General features: G+C 44.6%; 2 protein-coding genes and 1 long non-coding RNA gene across 6 annotated transcripts in view; 1 reads left to right on the top strand and 2 right to left on the bottom strand.

Annotated features, from left to right (window-relative positions):
- On the bottom strand, window positions 294–8,691 carry LOC110397056. Its single transcript, XR_002437506.1, has 3 exons — window positions 6,646–8,691; window positions 5,432–5,527; window positions 294–984 (listed from the first exon to the last, which is right to left on the bottom strand). It is a non-coding gene; the product is annotated as an uncharacterized LOC110397056 (long non-coding RNA).
- RSPO3 (R-spondin 3) overlaps window positions 8,901–27,867 on the top strand; it is a 66,492-nt gene continuing 47,525 nt past the window's right edge. For 2 of the 4 annotated variants that reach the window (XR_002436751.1, XM_021391274.1), the window contains exon 1: window positions 8,901–9,536. Coding sequence is in view for 2 of the 4 variants with exons in the window: in XM_021391274.1 (XP_021246949.1) it covers window positions 9,440–9,536 (97 nt within the window). In the remaining 2 variants the exon portion in view is untranslated. The remainder of the gene's footprint in view (window positions 9,537–27,867) is intronic. The other 2 variants (XR_002436752.1, XM_021391272.1) reach the window with 2 other exon arrangements.
- On the bottom strand, window positions 10,653–27,185 carry LOC110396028. Its single transcript, XM_021391275.1, has 4 exons — window positions 25,787–27,185; window positions 12,578–12,658; window positions 11,145–11,291; window positions 10,653–11,027 (listed from the first exon to the last, which is right to left on the bottom strand). The coding sequence occupies exons 1-4, from the start codon at window positions 25,947–25,949 to the stop codon at window positions 10,675–10,677; spliced, it is 744 nt and encodes a 247-aa protein (XP_021246950.1). The 5' UTR covers window positions 25,950–27,185; the 3' UTR covers window positions 10,653–10,674.

Below are 27,867 nucleotides of genomic sequence, written 5' to 3'. Positions count from 1 at the left end.
TATCTCCATTTCTTTGGGATGTGAAACTATTTTACTTTCTTTTTTTTTTTTTCCTTTTGTTTCCTAGGGCTCAGTTTCCTTCAAAGTGAAACTGGTATTTGCTGGTTTCAAGGGCTATTTATTGCTGTGACAGTGACACATCACTCCGAGTAATGCCTCTTAAGTACTATTAGCACATATCTGATCTGAAAAGGTACAAACACATTCAAACAAAAATGCTGTATTAAGTGTCAGGCCTAAAATAAATACACAGGAAGCAAACTGAACATCTTAAAAGAAGGAACTGTATTTGAAATACTTTAAAGATAAATAAACTTTTAGATTTGACTCCCTCTAGAGTAATTTTAAGGAAAAGCTTGATAGAGGAGTTTTCTTTTCTTGTTGCAGAAACGCCCTACCGGCAGTCCTGCAGAAATGTGTTCCTTTCTAAGCACAATCCCTTTGTGCCTCTCTTCAGCAGAGCATTGTCCCAGTGCCAACTGAGACCAGGCCCTGCACAGCTCATAGCAGCGTACATCATTGAGGCCAGAAAACCAAGAAAGACCTTCATTTTTAATAAAAGCTGAAACAGCTGTAAGTAGTGCATGTCAACATTTTCAGGACAGGAGATCCAATCCCGTCCATTTTTGTCAACCCTTGGTCTGTCCTGCTGAGTTAGACTGTAGTGGATGCATGTCTACAGGGAACTGTAGTAGGACAAGATCTTCATTCACTTTGACCCTTGGGGTCAAGAATCTCCTGAGCTGGAGTTTCAAACAAACTCAGTGCAGTACTACAACATCTGCTGATCCCAAAGGTCTATTTTTCCTAGAAGGAATATCAGTCACCTCATTCAAAATTAACAGTATCATTGTAGCTACTGAGGTCTTCACAACCACTTCAGTTGAACTCCCTCAGCTCCGCTGTCCATGACACGAGAACCAACAGTGTTTGGCCATGCGCTTGTATCCTCTGCCGATCCCACTGCTGCTCACTCTGAGGGAGCTGCAAAGGATTAAGTAGTAGTCAGATATTCAAAAGAAGAAAAGGTAGCACATAAAATAAAACACTCAATTTTCAGGAAACCACATACAGTCTTTCCAAAGCATTTATGTGCCTAATGAAAGGAGGACACCCAACACATTCCGTGAGTTTCATACATAACAAAGAAGAGAGAATAAAGGGCATTAATGATTTTTATTCTCTCTTTGCCAGGCACTAAGATGCAAAGCTACCTGGAGAAAAAAAAATGCTTAGATATACAGCAGCTGCCTGATCTGAAAAGACGGAAAAATATATTTCTCACTAACTTCTCAGCTCATGATGAATTCTCAGTTGCTAGTTTTTGCAAATACACAAAAGAAAACAAACAAAAAAAGCAACCAGCACCTTTTTAGCTGTGGAAATGTGCAGATTAAACTCAATCTGACTACAGCTCATTTACTGCACTGCAGTCCCTTCAGGAATAAATTTGGATCAGTATGCCATAGACTCCAAAGGGTCAACATGACATATTGCATCATATCCCCCTACACGGAAAGGAATTCACTAACAAACATCACTTCCAAAAGTGCTTCTTTATTCCCCTTTCACATTATAGTTTCTTATGAAATATTTTAGTGGATGGCTTTGGTGCTTTGCCACATTTCTCTCAATCTATTTATAAATGTTTGGCTGGAACGAAAGTAAACATTATAGGACAAACACTTTATAAACTTTAGCTATTTTCATATAATACTCAAACTGGAATTGGTTTTGTTTAAAATAATAATCCTGGACTGCTGTACAGAACAACACAAAATCTCACAAGCTTATTAAAATGCAAGAAAGAAAAAATCAAAAAGCATAAACCAAATGGTTTATACCACATCTGCAAACACAGAAATGACTTATTTTATGAGGAGAAAAATGGCCTGCCAGGTAGACTACATCCTGCTTGGTATTTAGCTGGTAACGGCCTTAAGGGCAACCACTGTTGTTTGATTATAAATCGAGTTGACTAACATCCCACCGGAATAGCAGCAGCGATGAGCCTGTGATTTATTTCCTCCCACCCCCAATAGCGGATTAAACAAATGTTTCGCACCTGAAGGCACTGCCTTCACTCGGAGGAGAGCACACCCTGTTCCTGGGGGCAGGCAATCTGCCTGCTGCGGAGGGCTCTGTGATGGCCGCATCCTTCCCACTCCACCGGACCGGGGGACTCGTCTCTTGTTTATTTAAATGACACTGTTGTTTGAAAGGATGGGGGTTTTTTATCCTCTTGAGTCATGCATTCTCTGTCTGGGATCCTCTGTTTAGGCACCTTTAGCACCTCATTAATTACTAACTGCAACAAAGTCATGCTGTTTTGCAACTCTATTGCTTTTGTTAAGAAATCTCAATCCTGTGTTAGAATGTGAAAGGGGACTGTTATCTACCATATGCCCTGCTTGACTCCCTCTTACAAAATTAGCTTTCTAGTTCTCGAAATCCTTATACACGTGTTCTTTATATCCGTACCCAAAGTTAAACAGCCCAGCAGTCACACTTGTAGAAGCTACTGGTGTCGATAAAGAGCAAAAACAAAAAAGAAAAACCACTCAGATCCCTACATTACATATGACGTTTAGGCCAGAAAGGCATGATTTCTTTAAAAAATAAAAATTAAAAAATTAAAGTCCTGGTATAAAACTCAACTCCAGATGCTATTTAATGCATCTGTGGATACCAAAATACTCTCAAATAGTTAATTATTAAAGACAAGTAACTAACAAACTGAGCAGTTGGAGATTTTATTTCGCTTTTAGAAGACAGGTTATTGGGGTGCTATCATGTAAGGAACAGATAAACTTCCCTGCTATGTGCTAGATGTTATTACTATATGTAACTGCAAGCACATTAAAGCAGGTTGGTACGAGAAGCCAGATCCAAACAGGAACTTTGGTGCCTGTGTGGAAAGCTGTGATCTAAGAATCAGCAGCGGCAGCTGAGCCTGGAAACATGCCATTAAATCCACATCCTTCCCTCTTTGGGGTGAATGCTCCTCAGGGTTCAGCCCTGTGAAGACCCGGAACCAAGCCGGGCATGGCTCCTGCGAGAGCAGCTTGAGGGCCAAACCCAAGCAGAGCAAAGCATAAATGCTCTGAGGAGCCAGACCCAGCCACCAGTCTGGCCCCTGAACAAGCAGTGTGCAGTAAGTTCTTTGTAAGTTAGTAAGGGGGAACTGTTTTAAACTAAGAGAGGGGAGGTTTAGCTTAGATGTCGGGGGAAATTTTTCACTGAGAGGGTGGTGAGGTGCTGGAAAAGGGTGCTCAGAGATGTTGTGGATGCTCCTGTTCCTCTCCACCCTGCCCCGTGCTTCTCTTGCAGTCTAGCATTCTTCTAATTTAGCTCTCCAGACCAGCTTCATGCAAGGTGCAAAAGTGCTGGTACTGGTACAAAGGCAGTGCCAACAACATCTGACCAAAGCTGGGGCCAAATCTTTAATATAAAACTGCTGTACACCTCCAAGCCTGAAGCCACTGGAAGCCGCCTACAACCATCCTGCAACCCCTTAGGCATTGCTACGTTGTAGGAGATGTCAAAGTGCAACCAATCCACCACACATAACTTCACATGAATTGACTAAAGAAAGCTCAGGTGGTCTTCCATTCCAAGAAATAAGCAGGCTTTATTCTTCCAAACAAGAAAGGATTGTAACACTGTCAATATCGTGACAACAGGTAACCAATGATGAGAGTTTTGATCCGCTCATCCTATTTGAAGAACAAGAGTGGAGCCTGAACTCTTGTGTTCTCTCTGGTCTAATAAATCTTAGATTTGAGAACCCCACAGCTACAGAGCCTATGCCCTTCCTCCTAGGTGAATACTCTGTTTTTTAAAGGAAAAGGAGATGATGTTTTGCAGATGGAGTAGTTTTACTGATGTGTTTCTAAGCTTTCCTTGTGAAGGAACTGGGACAAGGAAGTGTCCATGCCTGGGCCTGAGGCAGGCAGAAAGGAGCTGTGCCTGGGCATATGCAATCTTAGAAGCTCAGAGGAAGATCCTTCAGGTCACCGGAGCTGAACTGCATCAAGACTTCCTAGCAGGTGGAGGCGGCTGCTGAGACAGCAGCACAGAAACTCCATGCCATGCACCATCATCCCTCCTCATGCCTGCCTGTTGGTCTATGTGCATGCAGGGCAATATGCGCATCACCCACGCTAGCATGAGAGCACACACATGAATCGTAGAATTGCTCAGGTTGGAAAGGACCTTCAAGATCATCAAGTCCAACCGCAACCTAACCATACTGCTCTAACAACCCACTGCTAAATCATGTGCCTGAGCACCACATCCAAACGGTTTTTAAACACATTCAGGGAAGCTGACTCAACCACCTCCCTGGGGAGCCTGTTCCAGTGCTTAACAACCCCTTCTGTAATGAAGTTTTTCCTGATATCCAACCTAAACCTCTCCTGGTGCAACTCAAGGCCATTTCCCCTTCTCCTGTCACCTGTCACCAGTGAGGAGAGACCAGCCCCGCTCTCACTGCAATCACCTCTCAGGTATTTGAAGAGAGCAATGAGGTCTCCCCTCATTGCTGAGGCTGTTTAGTCTGGGGATTCCTTTAGTCGCCTCTTGTAGGGCATATTCTCCAAGCCCTTCACAAGCCTTGTTGCCCTTCTTTGGACCTGCTCCAGCACCTCCATGTCCTTTCTGTACTGGGGCACCCAAAACTGAACACAGTACCCGAGGTGAGGCCTCACCAATGCCAAGTACAGGGGCAGGATTACTTCCCTAGTCCTGCTCAGATTTCCCTACTCCCTGCATTCCTGAAGAATGCTACATCTATATTTTCACCAATAGTGTCATTGCTTCATCAACTGTTTTGAGACCTTCCTTCCCTTACTGTCTGCTTTACATGTCAAGCTCTTTATTCCTTGCTCCTCATGCTGTACTAGATTAGGGAACCAAATGTGCTGAAGCAAAACTTTTTTCCCCCCAGGATTTTGTTTTTTTTTTTCAGGCAGCTATTTCCCCAATTCAGTGTGCTACTGCTAATTGTTGGGTCAGCACCACCCAGGAAGTGGGAATGAGCAAATCATTCCAGCAAGTCAGTGGGATTTGTTTAGGGGGACATAACCACCAAACAAATTCACTGGGAGCACAGCCACAGTGAGAAAACACTCAGGCTTCTGACTTGGGTGCTGTGAGTCGTCCTCCCAAATACCGGGATCACAGAGAAGTCAACAACCAGACAAACGAATGTGTGAGAAAGCTCTGTGAAACCTTCGTTGTTGGTTACTCACATCCTCCAGTTTTACTCAGTCACAGCTTTACCTCATAGGCTGTCACCACACGAAAAGTACACTTGTGTAAAGCGATGCATCAGTTTAGACCAGTGCAGTGATTCTGGTGCTACCCCGTCTAGACCAAAAAGCATTCTTTTAAACTTAGCATAGATCACGAAAGTATTTGTGTTAATCACCTCAATTCCAGGCTATTTACATCCAAACTACACCGAGACTTCCATGGCAATGCTGAGCTTTTTACTAGTAGATCGCTGTTGCTCTAGGCATAGATTCTGCAGAGACAGAACAAAAAGTTGGTCTCCATCCCGAAGGCTTTACAATCTGATGGCAAGTCAAAGAGATGGCCATCTGAGAGATGAACTGAGAGAAACAATGATTTAGCAACGTTTTGATCATCCCCGCATTAACTGCTATAGCTTTATCTGTGCCAAGAAATCCTCCGTTTCATTTTGATGCCTTCCTGTTGGACTTTCTTAACTGAACTGCATCTGGAAGGTTTGTACTGTGGAATCCATCCATGCATTTTTCCCATAAATACTCTTTTTTTCCTATGTATAATAAAACAACAATTCAGCTCCCTTCCAGAGCTATCCTGAAGACCAGATCCAAACTTCTCTTGGACTGATGAGGGGTCAAGCTGACAGCAGCGGGCTTTGGAGCTGGCCCGGGAGGAGGGATAGTCCAGACCGACATGCTAATTTAGGGCTCAATCCTGCAGGCTTTGATTACACTGAGATTTCATTACAATGACAGAAGTCATTGCACAAGTCAGAGATGGGAAAAATCAATTAGGTCATCCAGTCGGTTCTCTGCCAATGTAGGATTGTTCCCTATTGTGCATTTTATTAATGTTATGCCATTACGTCTTTTAAATATTTAAAGCATAAAGACATTATTAAAAATATCGGGATTGGAGCTTTAGGAGCTAGTTTACTTTTAAAAAGCACGCACTTTCTCATAGTTTTAACCTACCATGAGTAAAATATTTCTCATCACTCCCTTCTTTTGGTTTATTTAGACTACACAATTATAATCCTCTGTTTGTGATATTAGCAGCTTTTGAGAATGCTTGCGATTTTACAGAAGATTAACCTCCCAAACTGAATTTGACTGAAGAACAAATGGGTTATGTTAGGAAACATTACACAGAAATGGAACAACTGTCAGATTTGGAAGTGTGGAAAAGAGCAGTAACATGGACACACACACGTACTTACACACACATATATATGTGCATATGTGTGATTTGGGTTATTGCTTCTATACGTGTGCCTCTGCGCGTCTTGCCTACTGCATGCTTGCCTCTTAGTTCATACAGAAAAAAAATCTGGGGCAAAGACTGTCATGATTTGGGGTCCTGTGCAGTGCCAAGTATATTGTTGGTGATTACCAAACAGTAATGTGTAGGATTGTGCAAGGTCTGCGCAGGGTGAGTGCTGCAGCCCTCCGGCCCTCCTCACTGGCTGCCACAGATGCCTCAGCAGCAGAAGTCTCATCTGTGTGATCCATCCCCTGAGGAGCACCTGAAAAATAAGGATCTCATGTTTGACACTATGTTTCATTTCCAAATTATGTATCAGAAGTCGGCCACGGCCTGTATATCTCTACTAGGCTTCCCAAGTTGGGAAGGCAAAGTAATGACCCTTTTGTTCACTTACACAAACTATTTCCAGTCTAGAGAAGAACAACAAAGGGGGTAGCATTCAGCTGTCCTGTTCACACGGCTACTTGTGTGACCAGAGTGGCTACTTGTGTGACCAGAGTGCCACTGTAAGCATCTTATCAGCTCTTTATTAAATAATATTACCTTAAAGTCTTAGTTCGGATATAGAGAGAGCAGCATGAGTTTACCTCCCCCTTCCCCAATTTATTTACTATTCTGAGAGTGAAAATTTTCTGTCTACAGGAAGTTGCACAGAGAAACCCCTGGGCAGGAGCTGCAGCAGTGAAATGCCACACACCATTCGTCTTTGATGAACAGGCTCTTTTTATTTATTTATTTATTTATTTATTTATTAGCTTCGGTTTAAAAACAGCTCCGGGCTGATCTTACAGTCCCAGATCTACTGAACTAAATGCAGTTTGGTCAAATGGAGGGCTGAGTAATCTCAGGTTTCCAGAGCCGATGAGGACCGTTTGCCTCCCTATCCATTCCACAGACTCAAGACCTCGGAGGGGCGCACGGAGCCCCCCAGGAGCCGTTCCGGCCCACCGCTCCCAGTTCCGGCGCTGCGGCCCTCCCGGCCCCGCTCCCGCTCCCACCGCCCCGCAGCTGCGCGGCCCCGCTCGGCCGGGCTGATGTCGGCCTGAATTTTGCCACCGATATCTCCTCGGGATGAGCGACATAAACACGGCACTGCACGCCAGAGCCTTGCTCTGGAACGAGCTCCTTCCACACATTTCAGTAATATCGGAACTGTCCCCATGCGCACCGGCACGCGGGAAGGCTCCATCCCCAACAAACCCGAACCCGAACTCGACCCGAGGGGAACGCGCTCTCCCCGTGCCCGCGCAGCCCCGCAACTCGCCCGCCGCGTTACTTTTATGTTATGCCTCTCCGGCAATCCCATCCCATCCGGCTCAAGTATCCTGGATTAGAAAGACTTTTCCCAGAGCCCTTTTCAAAGAGACATTCCCACCGCCCTTTAAATCCCCTACATTTTATGGTACGGATATTTCACAGCTCCGAGCGGGGCAGCGATGGGAGAGACCGAGGAACGGGGTTACGCAGCAGCCGCTGCTAGCAGCTCTCGGGGTCCCGATGCCAACAGCACCGCTTTATCTGCCGTTCTCTCTACTCCCGGCGATAGCCGCGGAGATAAGGAGCGGAGAGAGAAAGGGCGAAGTCACCGCTTTCCCCCTGCATCAGCCTCACGCTCCCCATTGCAGTCCCCCCCTTCCCCCAAAACAGCGGTTCCCGCCGCAGAGAGGAAACGCGATACCCCTCCGTTCAGCAGCGGCTGTGTCCCCGCTGTGCTCTCTGACGGGCTCCCGGCGGCGGCTGCGGGCGCCCCAGGGCACAGCGGCTCGGCCCGGCCCCGCGCCCCCACCACCGGCCCCGGCGGGACCGCTGCTTTGCCGCGCCCCGTCTCCCGCCGGAGGGGCTTGTCCCGGACTGCCCCGCTCAGGGGCAGAAGGCAGAGGAGCATCTAGGCTGAAGTCCTCGCACCGGTCAGGCTGTAGACCCCACTCCCGCCTCCCCATCTCCATTTAGAGCAGGGATGCGGGAGCACGTTTGCCAAAGGGAAGCCGCACCGTGCCGTCCACTCTGCAAAAGGGCACAGCACATCGACCCGGCCCCAGCCAGGGGGGCAACTCGGAGGGCACGGGATCCCGGGAAAGCCGGCGGCGGAGGGGAGGCGAGAAGAGCCCTGCTCCGGCCCGCCCCGCCGCGGGGGGCAGTGCGACTGCGGCCTCCGCGCCCCCCGCCCGGCCCCCCCGCCGGAGGAGGACGCCCCGAGGGAGCTCCCCACGCCGTGCCGGGCGCCGCGGGCTCGCCTCGTCCCGCCTCGCCCTGGGGCCGCTCCCCCGGGGTCCCGCTCCGGAGCGGCTTCCGCACGCGGCCCGGCGGGGGCTGCCCGTCGGCGGGCGGGGGGGGGCCCGGCCCACCTGCGCCCGGCGGTTGCTCCGGAGCGGCGGCGGCGGGGCTGGGTCCTCCTCCTGCCCCCCCGGCGCTCCCGCCCTCGCACACTCCTCTCGCACCGCCGTCGGCCCGCCCGGCCTTGTCGGCACCTCGCCCGCCCGCCGCACGCACGGCCGTTCTGCCGCACGCCCACCGGCACCCCCCCACCATGCTGCCGGCATGGACCCCGGCGGCGGCTGCACGGCTCCTCTCGGCTGCTGAGTGCCCTCTGAGGTCCGCCGCAGGTAGCAGCGGGGCGGGCGGCGCTGAAGTGGTATAGGAAGAGCAGAAGGGCGAGGAAAATAAATAAATAAAAAAAAGAGGAGGAAAAAAAAAAAGAAAACGGAAAGAAAAGGGAAAAAAAAGCGCAAAAAGCAAAAGCAAAAAAAAAAAAAAAAAAAAAAAAAAAAAAAAAAAGGCCACCAGCCCAGCCAAGCCTGGCTTTGGACATCGGCGCAGGTATCTGTGCCGCTGTGCTCATCCCACGCCGCCTCGGTTTTTTTTTCGAAAGGAAAGGAAAAAAACGAACGGAAAGGAGAAGTGGAACTCTCAAAGGGTTACTATGCAATTGCGACTGATTTCTTGGTTTTTTATCGCTTTGAACTTTATGGAATACATTGGCAGCCAGCACGCCTCCAGGGTACGGCGACAGGGAAGAAGTAAGTGCGAAGGGCTCTCTGCTTTGCTGTCCCCGCTCCCCGCGCCATGCCGCCCACCTGCACGGGAGCTGCCGCGGTGTTCCCGAGCCCCGCGCCGAGCGGACCTGCGCGCGTTTCGCGGAGTTCGGAGGGACGGAGCGAGGTTCGGTTCTTTCCTCTTTTCCCCGTCTCCTCACCGGGATGAGCAGCGCCGGCTCCGGGATGAGCTGAGGGTGCTCCTCTCTGTGCCAGTGTCTGCTAAAGCGGAACCTTGTTTTCTTAACGCTTCCCAAAGGGAGAATACGGCGCAGGTAACTTTTTGCCGCGATGTCCCGACAACCTTCGTCCCCCCTCGGTCACATTGCGGTGATCGGGGGAGGCCGCAGAGGGCAGCGCCAGGATCCGCCGGGACGGATCCCCGCCTCACAGCGAGCGGAGTCCCCCGCGGTGTCGCCGTCCGGGCAGCCCCCGGGGCAGCAGCGCTGCCTCATTCTCCGAGTGATTCCGAGTAGGCTGAACGCAGCCATCCACCTCGACCCGGCTGCCCCGATGCACGCCGCGGGCAGCCGGGAGGGAGCCGGGCTGTGGGAGCAGCCCTCGAGCTGTGCGGCTGCAGCTCCCGGAGGTGGGGGACTCGGGCGGCTGCTCCGGGACGGAGCTGAAGGGAACGGAGCGAAGCCCCGGCACAGGTCGCCCCACGGAGGGCTCCGAGCGCCGCCGCGCATGTGCCCCTGCCGTGCTCCGCTCCGGGCTCCCGAGGGGAGCGGCCGCAGCCGATCGCGCGGGATAGGCGCTTTTTGCGCACCTACTGCTCTTACGTTCCCTTCCCCTGACAGCTGCGGACAGCGGGGAAATGCCATAAAGCGCGGTAACCTGCATTTAGTCAGCGAGGAATACATCGAATTACTTCCTCAGGGAGGGGACGCGGGGGTTGATGTTATTATTTTTTGCTCCTCTCCTCTGCATGAGTAGCGCTTGAAAGGCTCTTTTGTCCGCTCTGCATGCAGGGTCCGATTCACCCGGCGTGCCCCGAAGCGGAGCGGGGCCGGCGCCGCAGCACCCCATCCCCGCGGCAGCACAACGAGCGAGCGCTCGGGGCTCGGATATCGCCCTTGGCACGGGACGGCTCCGCGGTCTTCCGCGCTAACCGCTCGCTTCCTTAAGCCCGGGCAGCCGTGGCCCCCCCCACCCCCCACTCGAGGGGCTCCCCGTCGGAGCTCGGCCGAGGGACGTAGCACCCGCAGGGGGGCGGGAGTCGGCCGCCCCCGCGGTCGTTCCACGCACCGTTCTCCGCCGTCGGGGCCGCGCAGCGGGGACAGCCCCGGCAGCACCTTGTGCGAGCCGCGCCGTGCCGGGCCCAGAGCCGAGCCAGCGGCGACCTCTGCTGTCCTGAGCCGCGGCGGGCAGCCGGCGGCAGGTGCTCGGCTCCGCACGGCTCATGCGGTCGTACCTGGGTGTTAGCCCTACTCGTTGAGCTGCGTGATTTTCGGGAGCTAGAGCTGGAGATGTTTGCTGCCAAAAAAAAAAAAAAGAAAGAAAACAAAACACCTGGATGGTGCAACGTGGGGAAGGTACCGAGAACTTGCTCAGAGTTTTCTGTTTAAAAGACGAGAGTAAAGCTAAACTCACTGCTGAGCAATTGGCAGAAGGAATTGCGGCTAGAGATAGGCAGGATGGAAAGCTGGCCCGTGGCTCTGTAAGTGAAGGGACATACCCATCGGAACACCTCACGTGGGACGTGGTTGAAGTCTGGCTGATGTCCTCGGATCGGAATAGCTGTAAAACACACTGAGGTGTCACTACTGTTTATTGGGTGTGAAGCGAGAATTAGAGCATAAGTGTTTATGGAAATTCTTACAGAAGAGGCTAAGGACACTATTTGCACTGATTATTTCAGCTATAAAAATCTGTGGATCTTTCTTAGTGGATGCTGCCACTTGAAAAAGTGACAGTGTGTGGTAGAAAAGACACCTGTCTGATTCATCTGTTACATGAAGACTTTCTCTGGATTTCTGTCTCTTTTTCCCGATCAGTCTCCTTTAAACATAAGTCCCAGACCCACTGCTTGGGAAGTGCTTCCAATTTTCCATCCCACCTATGTATTTCAAATGCAGTTCAAACTATTTTCATCAAGCCATGAACCAGTGAGCTTCTGTTACTTCACTTTGTTAAATATCCGAGGCCCTATCCTATGTGTTATTTTGTATACTACCACATTTTAAGAGAAAAGAATAACAAAGCTCGAGCTGACTAATTTGGAATATGCTGCACCAAACTCTCAGCTCATGTAAATTGAAATTTCTTTCTTAATTTCCCCCATCGGAAGGGCCTGGTGCATTACTTATTTTGTACCTATGGGCAGAGTAATCTTTACTGGGGAAAAATCTGGGCATTCTCCCCCAAACTCCCACTGAAGTTACAAGTTGGAGTATCCACAATTTCTGTCCCACTACAAATTGTAAATGTGCTGCTGGTGGAGCAGAAGTAGAGGTGGAACTCGTCTGAAGTCAACAGTGGGGTGCGAACGGGGGTTGCGTCCATAAATAGACGTAGCGGACGTAATCAATAAAAGTTCAAAAGCAAACATGCCATTAGCCAAGAGATGTCTGTGTTCGTTCTGATAAGAGCACTTAAGATTAACAAATTGAGTTGCTTGTTGGGGTCCTACAAGAGAGATTAATATGCAACAAGTAGAGACTAGCATACCAACAAATGGGAAATTCTGTGTATCTGCCAGTGAGTAGTTTTCTTAGGAAAGAAGTAGGATTAAGTCAATAGTTCCAAAGTGTTTTGGCTCTGCAGACCACCACCGGCCCTCCACGCTCAACACCGACAGTTGTGCACCTTTCTCATTGACCTTTTAACTGCCGGAAATGGAGCAGTGTTTGATGTGGTTCTGCCAGTGACCTCCAGAGCGTTTGCTGTGACCCCACGGACAGCGAACGAGCCACAGCCTAAATTTGGGAATCACCAAAGTAAGCAAAGTGACAGCAGACAGATAGAAAGTCCTGCGCTCATATCACGGTCCTACATCTGAGAGTACAGCTATCGGCGTGACTTACGGAGCTGCAGTTTGGGAGCAGAGCTGCCATGATGTGCACTGCTGGTGGTCCATGGTGCCCAGTGTTGGCATTGCCTCCTGCCTTTGTCCCAAGAAAGAAAGGAGAAATTACATTAGTAATTAAAATAATATTGTGCTTTGGGAACAACTTTTTTAGCAGTTCACTATCAATTTCTAGCACCAATATGTATGCTTGGGGTCGGCATGGCACAGAGGGTGATACAGTATATTCTAAACATAATATAGACATTATTACTGATTTTTTTTTTTAAAGAAATCACTTAATATCTGAGGGCAGATGTTGGCTGCGCAGTAGCCATCAAGTGAACTGAGTCTGTCCCGGGGCAAGATTAAACTGTTCACTGTTAGCTCTCTTTCAGAATATTTATGTGCCACTGATCCATTTTATTTTTTGGTGATGGCTGCATCTTTGAATTGTCAGAGTAAATACTTTGCTGGTGACAAGTGCATCTTTGTTTTGCCATGAAACTATATTTCTCGTCTGTGGATGAGCCCCTGTGTGTTTTGAAATACTGTAAAATTCCTATGACAGTCATCAGAAGCAAAAGCAGCCGTAGAACAGTTTCATCATACTTTCATAAACTGCGAACAGATTGCATAGCAGTGATCTCTCAAATAATTAAATAGTGAAAAAGCCCTACCCCTTGCTGAAAGCATTAGAAGAATTATAGGGTAGCTTGCTTGGGTTGTTTTTTTTATAACTGTGTGCATGTAGACCCGTGCTTGAAGCATACCAGCTGCTGGTGGAGCGGCATGTCTCCTAAGAGCGTCGGCACGCGAGAGTAAAGAACGCTACAGACCAGTTCCCATTTCATACCTGACATCTGAAATGGTGATAACTTTCATTTGTTTTCCTTCCAGCTGCTGAAGGCATTTCTTAGTCTATTTAAAAGTTCCGCAAAACTGTAAATACACGTAACATCGCAACTTCTTAAAGCCATTGATGGTGTATCAGCAGATATATGAAAAGTCATATTTCTCTTTGCAGACAGAACAAAATATTGCTATTAGTAATGTGACGACTTCAGAGCTTGAACCTGCCTCCACAGTTTTCAGTGGAGAAAGTCCTGTGGACTTCCTTGAGCTGCAGAGAGCTCTTTTTCTGCAGGACCTCAGGAAAGATTTTGAGTTTTGAAGGATTCCTGTGCCAGAATACTTGCAAAATGCCATTATCCAAATGTGTACGATACCTACGTAGGAAAAAACAATGCTCTGTACCTTTCACAACTCTGACATATCATCTGCTTGGGAGGCAACCTCTTTCTTAAGCATATGGAAATGACAGCTACTTTACTACTTTCACTTATTGAGCCAACTGAAGCCAGTGCAGCTAATGCTGAGATGAATTTGTTCTTTTAAGCCTGTTTTCAGTGTATCCAGCTTTTGCAAATCCCTGGTACATTCCTTCTTGTTGTACAGTTTTTTTGTTTTCAGTTTTTTCTTTTTTTTTTTTTTTCTGAAGACAATGGAAATTCTAATAACAGAAATTGAGCTGGGACTTAAAAATGGGACTTAGTCATTATCTGTTGCTTAGCCCGTTCATTTTCCCGTCCAGTTAATAAAACAAGCATGCTGGCTGGACTATGGCTCTTACCCACTAACACTAATAAGCTGCCTATCGCTTCATATTCAATCATTTATAGGCAGTGACTAACGGGAAAACTTATCCGTTAAAACCATGGGGGTTCCTGAGAACCTTATTTCCCCATAATAAATTGTCCCTTTTGCTCTTGAAATTAAATTAAAAGTTGCGAAAGTCTGGTGAAAGAGATGTAAAACTAATAAAAAATAATATTTTTGTCTCATTTCTAATTTTGGATTCTGAACAATTCAAAAATGCTTTGCCAGTTTTTTTACCAAAATAATTCAGAACAAAGCAATCTTATCAGATGAGAAGAGGCAGCTGAAACCATACAAGTTTTTAAACACAAATCTGTCTGCTATTACCACAAACAATACTGCAGTATTTGTTCATGCAAAACATGCTCTGGCTCTCAAAAAAAGATCTACAACTTTTTTTTTAATAAATAATTGAGTAACTGGGCTTCTGACAATGGCAAAACAATTACTTACTGGACACTTTGTCATAATGAAATCCAATGGGATTTATTAGCAGTTGCTTTAGCCATATTTTTGTTGTTAGCAGTGAGATGAGGAACTCTACTTAAAGAACAAAAAGAACAATTGTGCTATGGCTATAGAATAGTTGATGAATAAACATCTTTGTGCTTTGATTTCTAGCTTATGAATTCTAGATCATGCACTTTAAATTGTTATTTACTCGCGTGATTAAAAATGGCCCCCATTCAAGAAAAGGAGCTGCAAAACTTATCCGCACGGGGACTGAGCTGCAGGGGTTGGAGCAGGGGGGTGAGAGGCAGGCAGGGGGCCCTGACCTCTGCCTGGGGTGGCACCACGCTTCCCGCATTGCGCAGTGCTTTTGCTCCCCACAGCAGAGTCATTACAAGGAAGAACTTAATGGGATGCTTATGGTGATACTCTTAAATGAAAGTAAAACCCTGAACCACAGGTCTACATGGAGCTATAGTAGCATGCTGCTACAGATGTCATTCTTTCAGGCTTCTTGTTGTGTGTTGGCTTTGTGTCGTGACACATTTTGCGTTGAAACTTGAAAGGTTCGAGATGTGGGATTTCAGGTGCTGGATGTTTCCTGCAGGGTAAAGCAGATTTTGGGGCACTGTAAAATAAAACAGGAGCTCATTGATGGGTGTTGGAATGGCAATGATGTGTGATTTCTGTGGCTTCCTGTAAAGTGCTAGGGGAGAAACAGCAAGGCTCAGATCCAAGAGCGGGACATAGATGCCAAAGGTGTGTCTGGGGCAGGATCTGAACACCTGAGTCCCTTGCTTTCAAAGCCCAGCTGACTTGCCACCTCACCCTTGAAGCGGGCAGTTCTCAGGTGGTTCTTTGTTTCTATGTGAGATGTCAGCTTGCCCACACTGAGCGTTCACCTGGCATGGGAGACTTCTGAGCTCAGTGCTCTTCTGACATTTTCTCTTAAAGAAACCCCAGGTAAAAAAGGCAGTAAATAAATAATGCTGAATAATAAAAATAACGAAACAAATTTCTTCCAAAGATAACACGGGTCTTGCCATCCTGCCGGGGATTGCTTCGAGATGTGAGAATATGGTCATGCACATATACGTCCCTGTAACAGCTCACCGATCCTTTTCTCTCCTGTGCTGCTGGCTGCAGCCAGACTGTCTGAGATGACACATAAATAAGTGTCAGTTTATTTGGGAAGATCAACTTGAGCATGTGAGATAACGTCGTTTTCCAACTCCAGGTGAATATTTTTGCTGCTAAGGTTTTGGATACATTAAGGGTAAAAAGGCTGCTCCTTCCTGTGTTTCAAAGAAAAGCGTGCGGCCTCCTTCACACTGTTAAAGAACGTGTAGGCTTGCAGGGCTAGGTACCAGTGCCAAACACCACAGATAGCCAAGATCTGAGACAGTTTCTGGCCCCAGCTAAGAACTCCTTGCTCAGAGTAGCATTTCCTGTTACCCTCTTTTGGAGGCCCCCTATGCTTTCCATGCACTAAAAGGTAACTCGGATGCCTCTCTCCGGTCTGCTAGCACTACTGACACCAAAGCATCGACTGAGAGCATCGCTGTGCAAAGGAGTGATATTCAGAACAGCATAAATCCCTTACTGATCACCAGCTCGTCTGCCCTGCTTCTCTCCAAATAACTCACAAGGGATCAGCTTCCCTGGTGACAGTGGTTTGGTGGGAAGTTACAGCAGAAGTAGGCTTTTAATGTCTTTCCCTGACCTCCTGTGAAGCAAGGAACAATATTCCTTGGAGGAGGGAAGGGGAGAAGACTCTCCTGTGAACTAGAAATGCAGGAGCAACCAGCTGGTGGAACAAGATTTCCACTGCATTTCTTGCTAACATTTACAAACATCCACATGAACCAGAGCTACTAAAACCTGACGCTTTAATATGTTTACAAAGTTTATGGATGTTATCAGCACATGTAATACTCCCAACAGGATTTATTACAGGTTCCTTTAGGAACAACATTTTTTATTCATAACAGCTCAACTGGTCAGAGAGAGGAAAACGGCCAGTTTCTTCAGAGCTTGCCTCCCACACACACTTGCCCTGCATTATTGGATCACTTATTCCTGAAGATTACGAATACCAGTGTCGGCAAGCGTTTCATAACCTTGTTTCCTAGAATGTTCATAATCAATTTCACCACACTTTTTCTTTGCCACTGAATAAGAGGTTGCTGTTTTTATTTTGCTTTATGTTACACTGCTGAATGAAGAATTACTCCCTCAAAAGAGAACCAAGTGGGACCAAGAGATATTTATTTAACATGGAAGTCAGAGGATGTTAAGTGCATATATTTAGTAAATCCATGGAGATGGACGAAGATTGCAGAAAGTTTTAGTAAAACACAGAATTAAAATTAATCAACTAAGATAAGACCTTCTTGCACTGGGTATAGCATCCACAGATGTCATAAAATATAATAGACAGGCTTGTAAAAGCAGGAAAGGTAAATAAATTACATGATTTGATATTTTGCAAAGAATTATGTTCAGTTTTGTGGTCCAAAACAAGATAACACATTTGTGGTTTAGGTTTCTGCTTTATGAAGAATTGAATGGTTAATGAGTTTCGGAGTTGAGTGCATATTAAAACTGACCTTGGAATTCTGTATGAGAGTGTAGAATTTTGTAACTTGGGCTGCATCCTGGACAGGCATTTTTAAGCCCGGCTTTTAGGGCTAAAACATCTTAAATGTGCTATTTAACATATCAATTGAGGGAAAGCTTCAGCAGTGTAAGAGTTTATCAGTAGGATTCAGGTGTAAGTTAATATCAGCAAGGGGGCATCCACATGGCTGCTGAGGTCACATATTATTTTCTAAGAAAAGACCAAAGTTATTCTGAGTAACAAATATAAAAACAAATTCCCCTGGACAGATCGTGGACAAAAATATTTTCCTTTCTCTGTTGGTATCATTAATTTCTGCCAACAACCTACAAAATTCATATGATTTGAGAATGCTAATTTTCTTCCACAAATGGATACCACGTGCTTTCTTCTCAGTAACTCACTTAGATGTTAATCATGCTTTAAAGAAACATCTTCTTTCAAATGTATGCCTTAGAACAAGTAAGCTGTTACATTCCTAGCTCTAAATTAAATATATTTTGAGAAGAAATGTAGCAAATGGTGAAGTATGTTATAGTTATGAGTTCTCTCGAAGGTCCAAGTGGGCCCGATCTCTTAATGAACATGAAAATTATGGGGGAGATTTCACATAGGCTTTCCTTTGCAATTTATCTATGTGCTGTGGTTGGATACTAATGAACACAAGTCTTCCCCAGATTTACAGACGTTAGAAGCACGGGGTGTGGGTCTTATTCCTGTTTGCTGGGATCTGGCTCTCCACAGAAGGAAATGAGAATTGTACCCCTCCAAGATGAGAACAGGCTGCTATTCACCTCTTTCTGAAGTGACACAATTTCACAGCTAGCAGGAAAGTCCATTTCTTCCTCATTGTAAATTACAGCTGATAAAATAGATTAATCAAATGAATTGTCTTCTCTTGCATTTCCCGGCTTCATTGATTATGAAAGAAAAAGTAGGATACAAACCATTACTACCACTAAAAGACCACTGAGCATTACAAAAGTCGATCCATAATCCTTTCTGAAGCCTTTCATAACTTGCTGAAAAGTCAGGTTATTCATCTGTGGAACTTCCTGGTCGAACCTTTTGTCCTGGTTCTCCAGCTGCCTGTGGTTACTGTTGTAAGCATCAAATAGGGCCTGCGATTTTCATCTGGGGAATGCAGAGAGCTTGGACACATCCAAAAGAGGTCAGCCACAGAAATTACAGTATCACATATAAGAGAGCTTATTCAGAATAATCTTCTGTCTCATGCTCACTGGCTCCCTGTTCTCTGTTTTATGTATTTTATTCCCTAGAATCACACAGGCTGTCATCCTTGAGCTGGAAAAACCCTTAACACAGCATTTGCCTATGATCTGCTAAAAAGATCTTTTCAACCATTAGCATACATAGCACTTGACAGAAATGTCAAAAAAAAAAAACAACTACATACCTACCAAAAAAGCAGGATAGTGTTTAAAACTCTTTGCAAAATTCATAATTTTGATTGAAAATGTATTTATACATGCTCATATGTTTAGCCAACTCTTTTTCCCTTCTCTGCTACACATTCATATTTTTTATCTACATACACATTTTACATAAATATATGCAAACAAACTCACATAGACATAAGCAAGGATTAAAGGTCTTGACATATTCTTAAAGTATTTTCACTTTGAAATTATTTTAAAATGTAAGTAAAAGGAGTCAGTTATCCCAGGTACGAAAAAGTTTTGAAATCCTTTTGGTCTGTCTGAAAACTCATCTTCTACTCTTTTTATGGTCTGTTTTGTCACAGAAAACAAAATCATTTAAATCAAACTCTCAATTAAAAATAATTGCACTGGAAGCTTGGTAGGGGAGCCTCTTCTTCTTTTGTTTAGCCTGGTGTGCTTAAAACTATACCAGATATTTAAATGGACCCTTTCTTTTTGGGCTGTACGCAGGCAAAAGCTTTCTGGCTTCTCATAAGGCATCTATGACTGGGTTGGGAATTTTAGTCAGTGAGGAGAAAAACAATGTTTCTTGAGACGGACTCTGGGCAGGGGAGATCGATGGTGCTGGAGAAGGGTCTTCATGTTCTCCATAGCAACTGAGCAGCACTGCTGCTAACGTTATTTGGGGATGTCCATGTGTATATGTGTCTGTGTATGTGCTGAGGGAACATCAGGGAGTAGTAATTTTTGTGTCCTTTATTAGAGAAGTGCCATGATCATAAGGTACATGGCAGGTTAACATAGGGTTTTCAGTTAGAGTCTTGGCCTTGTTTTTATTGGGAGCTGGTTTAAGCAGAATAAACATCTCATAAAGATTAAGGGATTCATTCTGTTTCTAGTTGCAACTATTGTCAAGCAGCAAATAGCTCAAAGAGCACTGCCAACATAAAATTTGCATATTGTCAGACTCCAGCCTAGATGTTTATACAGGCTATTAAAAAAAAGCAAAACAAAAAAAAAAAACCATGATGGTTGGTGGGGGATTTTTGTTCTCACTCAGTGAGGAAAGGAGCAGCAATGCAATCTGCACTTTTCTTCGTGAGGTGCTGGTAAAGGTCATGAGGCTACTCCACCCTCTTTTGTCAAAGTACAGCTGCGATTTGCCATTTAGAAGTGTGGGAGGGATCCTTTCACTGTTTTATCCATGCTGTACTTTTTCACTTTATCCAACGCTCTTGAGCTTTCTCCTGCTCTGTTATCTCCTCAGCTACAATTAACAACCTTCCTCCTTCCTCCTCTTTCTATATTTATGAACTTCATTTCTATTTCTCAAAGTAGTGACTGAAGTAATTCGCAGAATGGAAACATCCACGAGGCCCGGCCAGCATGGACAGTGGATAGCTAAGAATGGGAGCACTCTCTTAGTGTTTGCATGCCCACACTCGCTTTTAGTAGCTTTAAGCAAGTTCCCCCCTCACCACTCCCTTTTGATGCCAAGCCACAGTTTATTGCAACTTGTGGTTCTGAGCCCAGGGTCTTGAGGAAAAATAGTGAAAAGGGAACAAATGCCACTGAGCCATAGTGTGATGACTTGATTCTAGCAGTGGATTTCTGGGTGAGGAAAAAAAAAAAAGTAGTCGTGAATGACTCCTTTGATTTACAAAGCCACACTGTAAAAATAAGCTATGAATCTCTGCATGTACACAAAGATGTGAATCTTTGGAGCAATTGTCAAACATGGCCTGGTAGAAAAGTAAGAAGTGAGCTGGAAAAGTTTGTGTGTTGTAATGAAATACATAGCCCTGAGGGCTATCAAATGCAAGAGCATGAAAGTTCCTGTTTGGGAAGTGGTGAATGTACAAGCTGACATCAAACATAGCTGGGAGTGTTTGACCAAGCACGAGTACCAAAACATTCACCCAGTTTGTCTACTGCTCTCCAAGAAGCAGGGCACGACCATTCGGAGACCAGCAGAAAATGTTCACCAATTGCAAAAATACTTGGGGGAAGGGGAAAGTCCTCCCCATAAGGCTCCCCATAATGTTTCCCCAAAACTTTGTCAGAGTTCTACTAAATGCTCAGATACCAGAATAACTGATCTCAGTTCAGCAGGACTCTTATAAAATTCTCCTTCTCAGCTGTAGAATGGATTGGCAGTAGAGTTTAACAGCCAAACTGCTATGTGTTGCACTCTATAAGCAATTCCCAGCTTTCGTAATGCCCAATCGTCCTAACTTTCTGTATGCCAAGCCCTTTCTCTGACACATAGAATTCCTCAAAGCTCTGCATATCTCTATTCTCTCTTGTGACAGCAGTTGAATAATATCTACAAATGAAAATATCTCCTCCTCTTGGCTTGCTATAGAGCAGTAACCCCCTCCCCCACTACACTCAGTCTAAGTGAATTTACAGAGTTAGTCTGACAGTTTCTGAAATAGAAAACCTCTGGTTAATGACAGAACCCAAGCACTGCTCTCTCTATGGGCAGGCCAGTGCTTCTTGCTTCTTGTTAAGATGGACTCCCTCTGATGACGTGGGAATGGAAGAGATACCACACCCCATCCAGCCGTCGGCCTCTTGCTGAGACAGCTATCATGACTGCCAGTTCTTCTTGAAGGCTTTACAACATGGACAGTTTCAAACAAACATCAGATGAAAGCAATTTTGAGTCTAAACCAAGTGCAGCCAGGTTTGCATTGGTGATTTATTGGTGAAAGTCATAATCTCCTATTACCTACTTCATGAGCCATCCAGTTCTTTGGCTTCCAGCCATTTTTAGGCCTGATTCTGCTCTTATTGAAGTTAATGGGAGGTTTTATCACTGTTCTTTTCAATAGGAGGCCTTTAGCTTTCCAGTATTCTGTCTACAGAGGCTTGAAGTGCTTCCAGATTTCCATCAGAGTCTGCAGTTCTCCTCTTTAAGTGAATTGGAAATTAACAGATTGCCTGGGCCCACACCTTTGGATATAGGAGAGCTATAGATCTGATTCAGCTCTCACTCACACACCAATTTCATAACTCAGTAGAGTTACTCCTGATTTATACTGGCAGGAGAGCAGGGTCCAGTGTTCCTTATGCCTGGGTCATTGCCAGCAGAACACGGAGAGAATTCAAGTCACTTGTTATCCCTTTCCCTGCACCTCTCAATCACAGCATATGCATACATATATATACGTGGATATATTAGAATCATCTGGACTCTTTTAAGTTATTCGCCATTGAAACTGACTTCAAATTCAAATTTTAAAGTTGAAATAACAAAGAAGGAAAAAAGGGCCAGAAGGGAGCCAGCTGCAAGGGTACTCACAATTTTCATCAGTCTATGGGACACTCCTAATAACATATTTTACTACTTTGTAGTGAACTTTCTTTGCTTCTGCTATAAATATATTCCCCATGCTGTAAATGAATAGCTTGCAAGCTCAGTAAAGTTAATATAAAAGAATAAATCTTAACTACCTAATGTCAGGTCAGAAATATAAATCTTATCTAATATGCCAGGTCAGAAGGAAAGAATACTTTTAGCTGAAAATAGCAAATACTTTCCAGTGCAGAGTAGGAACTTATTTTTCTCTTAAAAAAAAAAAAATGCTGCCCCTAATAAGATGAGTTGAACAGTCTCCTTTTAGAATCTCCACAAGAAAAATAAACACACAGAGCAGAGTTAATTTATAAAATGCTCCAAAGTTTATTTTGGCAGAACAGTTTTAGGCAGTGAGATTTCTCTCCCTCTCGCACTTGCATTCATACACACACACACATTCACATACACACACGCACGTCTCAAAATCAGGGCAGGGCCTTACAATGGCAAATACTACAGAAAACTTCTACATCTGGACAAATTCACAGATCCTTATTCAGGCAAAGCTCTAATTTTAAAATCAGTGGAATTTTTTCCAAAGTAAGACAACAACCCTCTGAGTCTTTCTGTGACCTGCTGTGTGGCGCTGAGAGATAAAGAACTGCACAAATGCCTCTCGCCTCAAGTCTCCCTTTACCAGCAGCATGGCCACAGTGCAGCCACCATCCCCTCCTCCTGCTGCCAGGGCCTCATGCACTGAGCACTTGTCTGGTACATTGGTCCCTCTCTGGGTCCACCCCCTCTCGCTGCTGCCCTGCACTCTTGTCCCTCCTTCACACCTCCTTCACATGCACAGCTGTGGTTCTTGAGACCCCTGTGTGCCTCCCACACGGTGGAGGTGGAGGCACGTGTGCTCGGTGCCACCATGTTACAGAATGCAGATCCTGACTGCTAAAACTCCATGGAAGAATGCAGTGAGTGGGTTTCTTTTCTTTTCTCTTTCCTTTCTGGCTTCTGGGAAGATGCCAGTAATTTCCAGCATTCGGTCTGACAACTCTTCTAGTGTAAATATTTATAAGAATCCGTCAGAGATTAAACAAAGTGTAAGTAACTGCTCCTAATTGATAGCTCTTATTATTGTTTGCAGCAATAGGCGCTTTACAAACTCATGAACATCCTACCTCTGAGTTACTTGTAGGGAAGGACAAGATAGAAGGCAGCAGGCAGAACACAGTGTAATTTGAGTGTCAGTGTGTTATCATTATAAATAATCAGCGCAAAGACAACATTCTGTAATGTGTGCACCATGCTCACAAATCTTCAGGACAGCAATGGGCAAAGTATGCTAAGGAAGTGTCCTAACTGATGTATTTTAACTGATCTGTATCAGGCTGCAAAAGTACTGAAAGTCCTAATTTGGACTTTTTTGCCTTTCTGTTTTCTGCTCCCTCAAAACAAACAAAAAAATACACAACAAACACCCCACCCCACCACCGCCACTGACAAAAATATACAAATCCAAGCCCTCTCCCAAGCCTACTTTCATCAAGAACAATCTTTGCACTATTATCATGTGATAAAGGGGAAAAGATGAGCACTGTTCTGGTGGAATGTGTAACTTTCATCATATTATAAAATTCCCCTGATGTCTGAAGTGTTCACTGTGCAGTGTGATATTGGCAGCAGGTAACGGTGTTCCTGGGCTGATAACAAGATACTTAAGAAGTAATGCTGACAGAAGTCACTTTCCAGTGGACTCAAATTTGAGAATTAAAAGGACCGCATTTACAGCACACTGAGATGAATGAAGACACATTGGTGCATTTAGAGTCTAGCCAATTTTTCTGCTGAAAAAAATACATGATATGCTAGGAACACAGCAGGTATATTTCTATGATGTGCATAACACTGCAAGATTTTGTGTTCTAAGAAAGGTTAGTGTTACTGTTTTTTTTTCCTTATTTTAATTATATTATACACACACATATATATATAAGCAGGTTGCAGTGAGAAGTGTGAGCTGGTTCCGAGACAGAAGGGACAAAAATGGATTATAAGGTTTGACTCCGGTTTCCTCCTTATTGAGTCCTGCAAGCAAAAAGGCCTGCAGCTCATCCAGGCCACTTGTGATGCTTTCCTAGGGTGCTAATATCTGATAATCAGAAATATCTGGCATGTAAGATAGCCCTCTTGGCATTATATCTAATTTTTGAAGGTAGGAGCCTCCTTTCAGTTTCCTCTCTCCCTATCTTAAGGCAAATATCTAGATATTCCCTAGGAGTTATTCGTGTTATTCATCATTTCATCTTACGTTTCATAGTCACATCTGAATTTTCAGTCTTTGAGTCATCATTTTCAGTATGCAATTTTAGAACCTTACTGAAGAGACAGGTAAAAGCAAGCTGGGTAACTGGGAGAGTTAGGTGAGAGCTGCTGAGCAAGAGCATGCTGGCTCATTGGATGTTCCCGTCACTTATTGCTGTGGCTTATGGAGTCACAGGCTTCAACATCACTGCAGGGAGGAAGAGTGAAACTCATTAAGGTAAAGACTGATCCTGCAGGTTGGCTATAGAGTGAAAAGGAGAAGGTACAATGCTTGTGTTGATCTGAAGTAAGCCTCAGCAAGTTAAATAGAAAGGGATGCCTTGAAAGAAGTAATTAACACCCTCCTCACTGGTTCAGATATTGGACTGGTGTCTAGACAGATGAAGGTGATGTTTGCTCCAGCTTTTCCCATGCATGATTGACTAGTGCCCATCACAAATTAAGCAATATGTTGTTAGTATAGGTTCACAAGCATAAGATGCACTTGAAGCACAGGTGGAGATGTGCCTGACTCCAGTGGATGCAGTGCATTTTTCCAAGTGCTGCTGATGCAATGCCATCTCTGACATTTGGCTGAAATCAGTAGCCATTTATCAGAGAATGACTGCTACAGAGTAGGTCTTGGAGGGTGCTCTGCCCTTTCACTATCACTGGACACCATTCATGTCTAAAAGCAGGAGACAAAAAGCCATGTTTGGTCCTTGGTCTATCTGGTCTTGTGTATACGCTTCCAGGTGCTGACACTTCCTTCCCTAAAGCCGTTAGAAGGAGAGAACAAGGGTATCGTTTTGAATTTCTAGACAGTGGCAAGGATGATGAATGTCAGGTAGGAGGTAAGGGGAAACAACTTCTATACTTCCATGTGTGCATATGGAGCTTCAGGACATCAGTCAAAATAACAGCTTATGCTCTGGAAAAGCTCTGGAAGGGCAGACTAGATGGTCTCTTCAAGGAAGAGGTACATGAATAAGGAGTGTTTCTAAGCTAGTGGGCTTGGATAGCTGAAAGCAAATGGAGTTGTTCTATGCAAAACTCCCCTAAGCAACTGTGGATCTGAAATTGGGGCCAATTTTTGAATTTCTGTCTGGAGAAATAGCTTATTTTCTGACACATGTTGATACTGCAGAATCAAGATGGTCCAGAAACTTTTTTACAATTGCAGACAGCAAGATTTTTAGTAGGATAGTCAAATTAATTTAAGAGTTGAGCTTAGTAACACAAACATCTTCACTACTGCCAGCAATTCTGTTAACATTCTCCTTACAATAATAGCATTAAGAAGCAGCAGTAAGAATGCACCTTTCAAAACCCACACAAATATCAGTCCATTTTTCATATTTATCCTCTTGAAAGTTTTTCGGTAGACCATTGCCATCAGTTTATGAAAAGCATAAAGGAGGCAGAGAAATTATTTTCTAAGTCTAGTCAAAAGTAATGATCTCATTTTAAGACACACAGATCACTTACAATTCTTGCTGAAGTCCAGAAGGTCATTCCTCTTTTGTTTGTTATGGTAATCAAGGAACAAATCTTCCATTGGATAATTTGGCAGGTCTTTGTTGATGTTTATATTTGACCTAAATAAATAAAGAATTTGATCAATTCCTTTGGCTGCAGGCATTGAAAGCATAAATACCAACAACCAAACTAATCATTGGACATAAAATGGCAGTTCCTGCACAGTTTAATCCCTAGGTAAAGGTTTAAGATAATTCAGATGGAGTGAGGTCTAGAAATGTCTGTTGCCTCCAGTGACTACAAAGCCTGGTGCCCAAGCCCAGGGGACATCCCACTCTCCATCTACAGAAGTGTTAAACCCAACAAGACCCAGAAAGACTCTTGAGGAGACTGGAATACTGATTGCATGCAAAAAGGGGAAGTGAATCCCTATATAGGTCACTAAGTGCAGACACTTTGATTTTGAAAATTGGGTAGAAACCCTGCAGAAATGGTAAAAAAAAGTTGAAAGAGAACTGAACCTCCAGAACTCCTAGTTTCTACTATGTAGAACGCTTGAATGTCATGCTTGAATGTTCAAGTGCAGCAGACATTTTAATTCTCCATCACTTCAGGGGAATTGTTGGCATATCATTTCCCTTTTGCCTGTGATGTGGAGGGCCATTACTGCTTATCTTACAATGTTATGACCATGATGAAAGTGATTCTCAAAATTTGCTGCACATTACTATATGGTTGGTCACATCATAAGCACATGCAGTATGAGTGTGAAACACATGACTGAGGATAGGAGTGCATTACAGACAGCCCAAATGTGATCGACTACTCTGTGACCAGTAAGAGCTGAGGTGTCCAGCTTTGTATTTCCAGAGCAGGAGCCCAGTTTGCTGGGGATGAAAAAGAAGTGCAAAAAGAGAGACTATAACAGTAAAGTTAATTTTTCTCTTTTTGCTAAGAGCCATGCTCACTGAGTGGACATGCTGTTTAAGGCAGCTGTTTCTCTGAGTCGTATATAAGACAGCACCTTAAACACATCTCAGAGATGCTAGTTTGAAGAAGCCAAGTGAAATGCATGCTGTAGTTCAGACAAGACAGGAGCAGTGAATAACTTAGCTTGTTACTCCTTCTGCTTTTTCAACAAGGAGGAGTATTTCATCATTTCATTCCATTTACACATGAAACAACATTCCATTTTTATATCCCCTTTAAAATACTAATTTATCAGTGCTTTCTTAAATCTCTCAGATACAAAGAATAAACAAACTGAGGAAGAGACCATACTGTTGAAGAATTTTAAATAAATGTTTAGGTTTTGAAAAATGAAAAGGCACTGTTAATTTTCTTTTGTTTTGTCAGTAATTTCATATGAATGTTAAACTACATTAGACAAGTGGCTAAGATTATGTGAAATTAAAAGGATACTTTCTTGATTTCTCCCCTTCTCTGTCCTGCACAAATATGTTGTGGTAAAATCAACAAGTCTCCTACCATCTGTTTGCTTACACTGATGCTTCATCCAGCAGATATGCTACATTGAAACCTTATGAGACATAAAAATCCAATTTTGTTCATAAGGCAACAATGCGGAGTTTGTTTTAAGGAAACTGAAGTTTATTTTATTTCTGAAAACTCCTGTGAAGCAAGTAGTTCTCAAGTCACAAAGAAAATATTGGATCATCACTCTATATTAAAAATATGGCATTTTTATTTGCTTTTATCCACAATTATTTCACTCTCTTTTTTCTATGTCATCAAAATCAGATTGATGAGCATAATATAACTCACTGTGAGTAAGAAAATGATGGTATTGCTGATACTATCTGAAGACAAAATGCAAATACACCACTGAGCCCTCAGAGCATGCAGCCCCCAGCCAGGGCTCTGACTGCCCAAAAGTGCTCCTCAGATGGGCAGAAGTACACACCTGAGAGCACCACTGCGATTCTGTCGCTTGCACAGTCTGCAGTGCCTTGCAGTCTGTGTTACCTAAGAGATGCTGGGCATTTTAGGATTAGAGGGCCTGCTGGGAAGGGGTAACATGACCGCCTGCCTAGCAAAACCACTAGGACCTGGTCAGTGGTTCCTTTCTC

The sequence above is a fragment of the Numida meleagris genome, chromosome 3 (genome assembly GCF_002078875.1).
Source record: "Numida meleagris isolate 19003 breed g44 Domestic line chromosome 3, NumMel1.0, whole genome shotgun sequence".
Classification (NCBI taxonomy): Eukaryota; Metazoa; Chordata; class Aves; order Galliformes; family Numididae; genus Numida; species Numida meleagris.
Note: the sequence above shows the minus strand (reverse complement) of the source record. Positions and strands in the feature narration are given on the sequence as shown.

Excerpts from the sequence above, each read along its gene's own strand:
- LOC110396028 (XM_021391275.1), bottom strand. The coding sequence starts at position 25,949 with ATGCTTTCAATGCCTGCAGCCAAAGGAATTGATCAAATTCTTTATTTA. Across the intron at positions 11,292-12,577 it reads TGCTCCCAAACTGCAGCTCC|CTATTCCGATCCGAGGACAT; the intron begins GTAAGTCACGCC and ends TGTGTTTTACAG. Across the intron at positions 11,028-11,144 it reads CTTCTGCCAATTGCTCAGCA|CAAACATCTCCAGCTCTAGC; the intron begins GTGAGTTTAGCT and ends TTTTTTTGGCAG.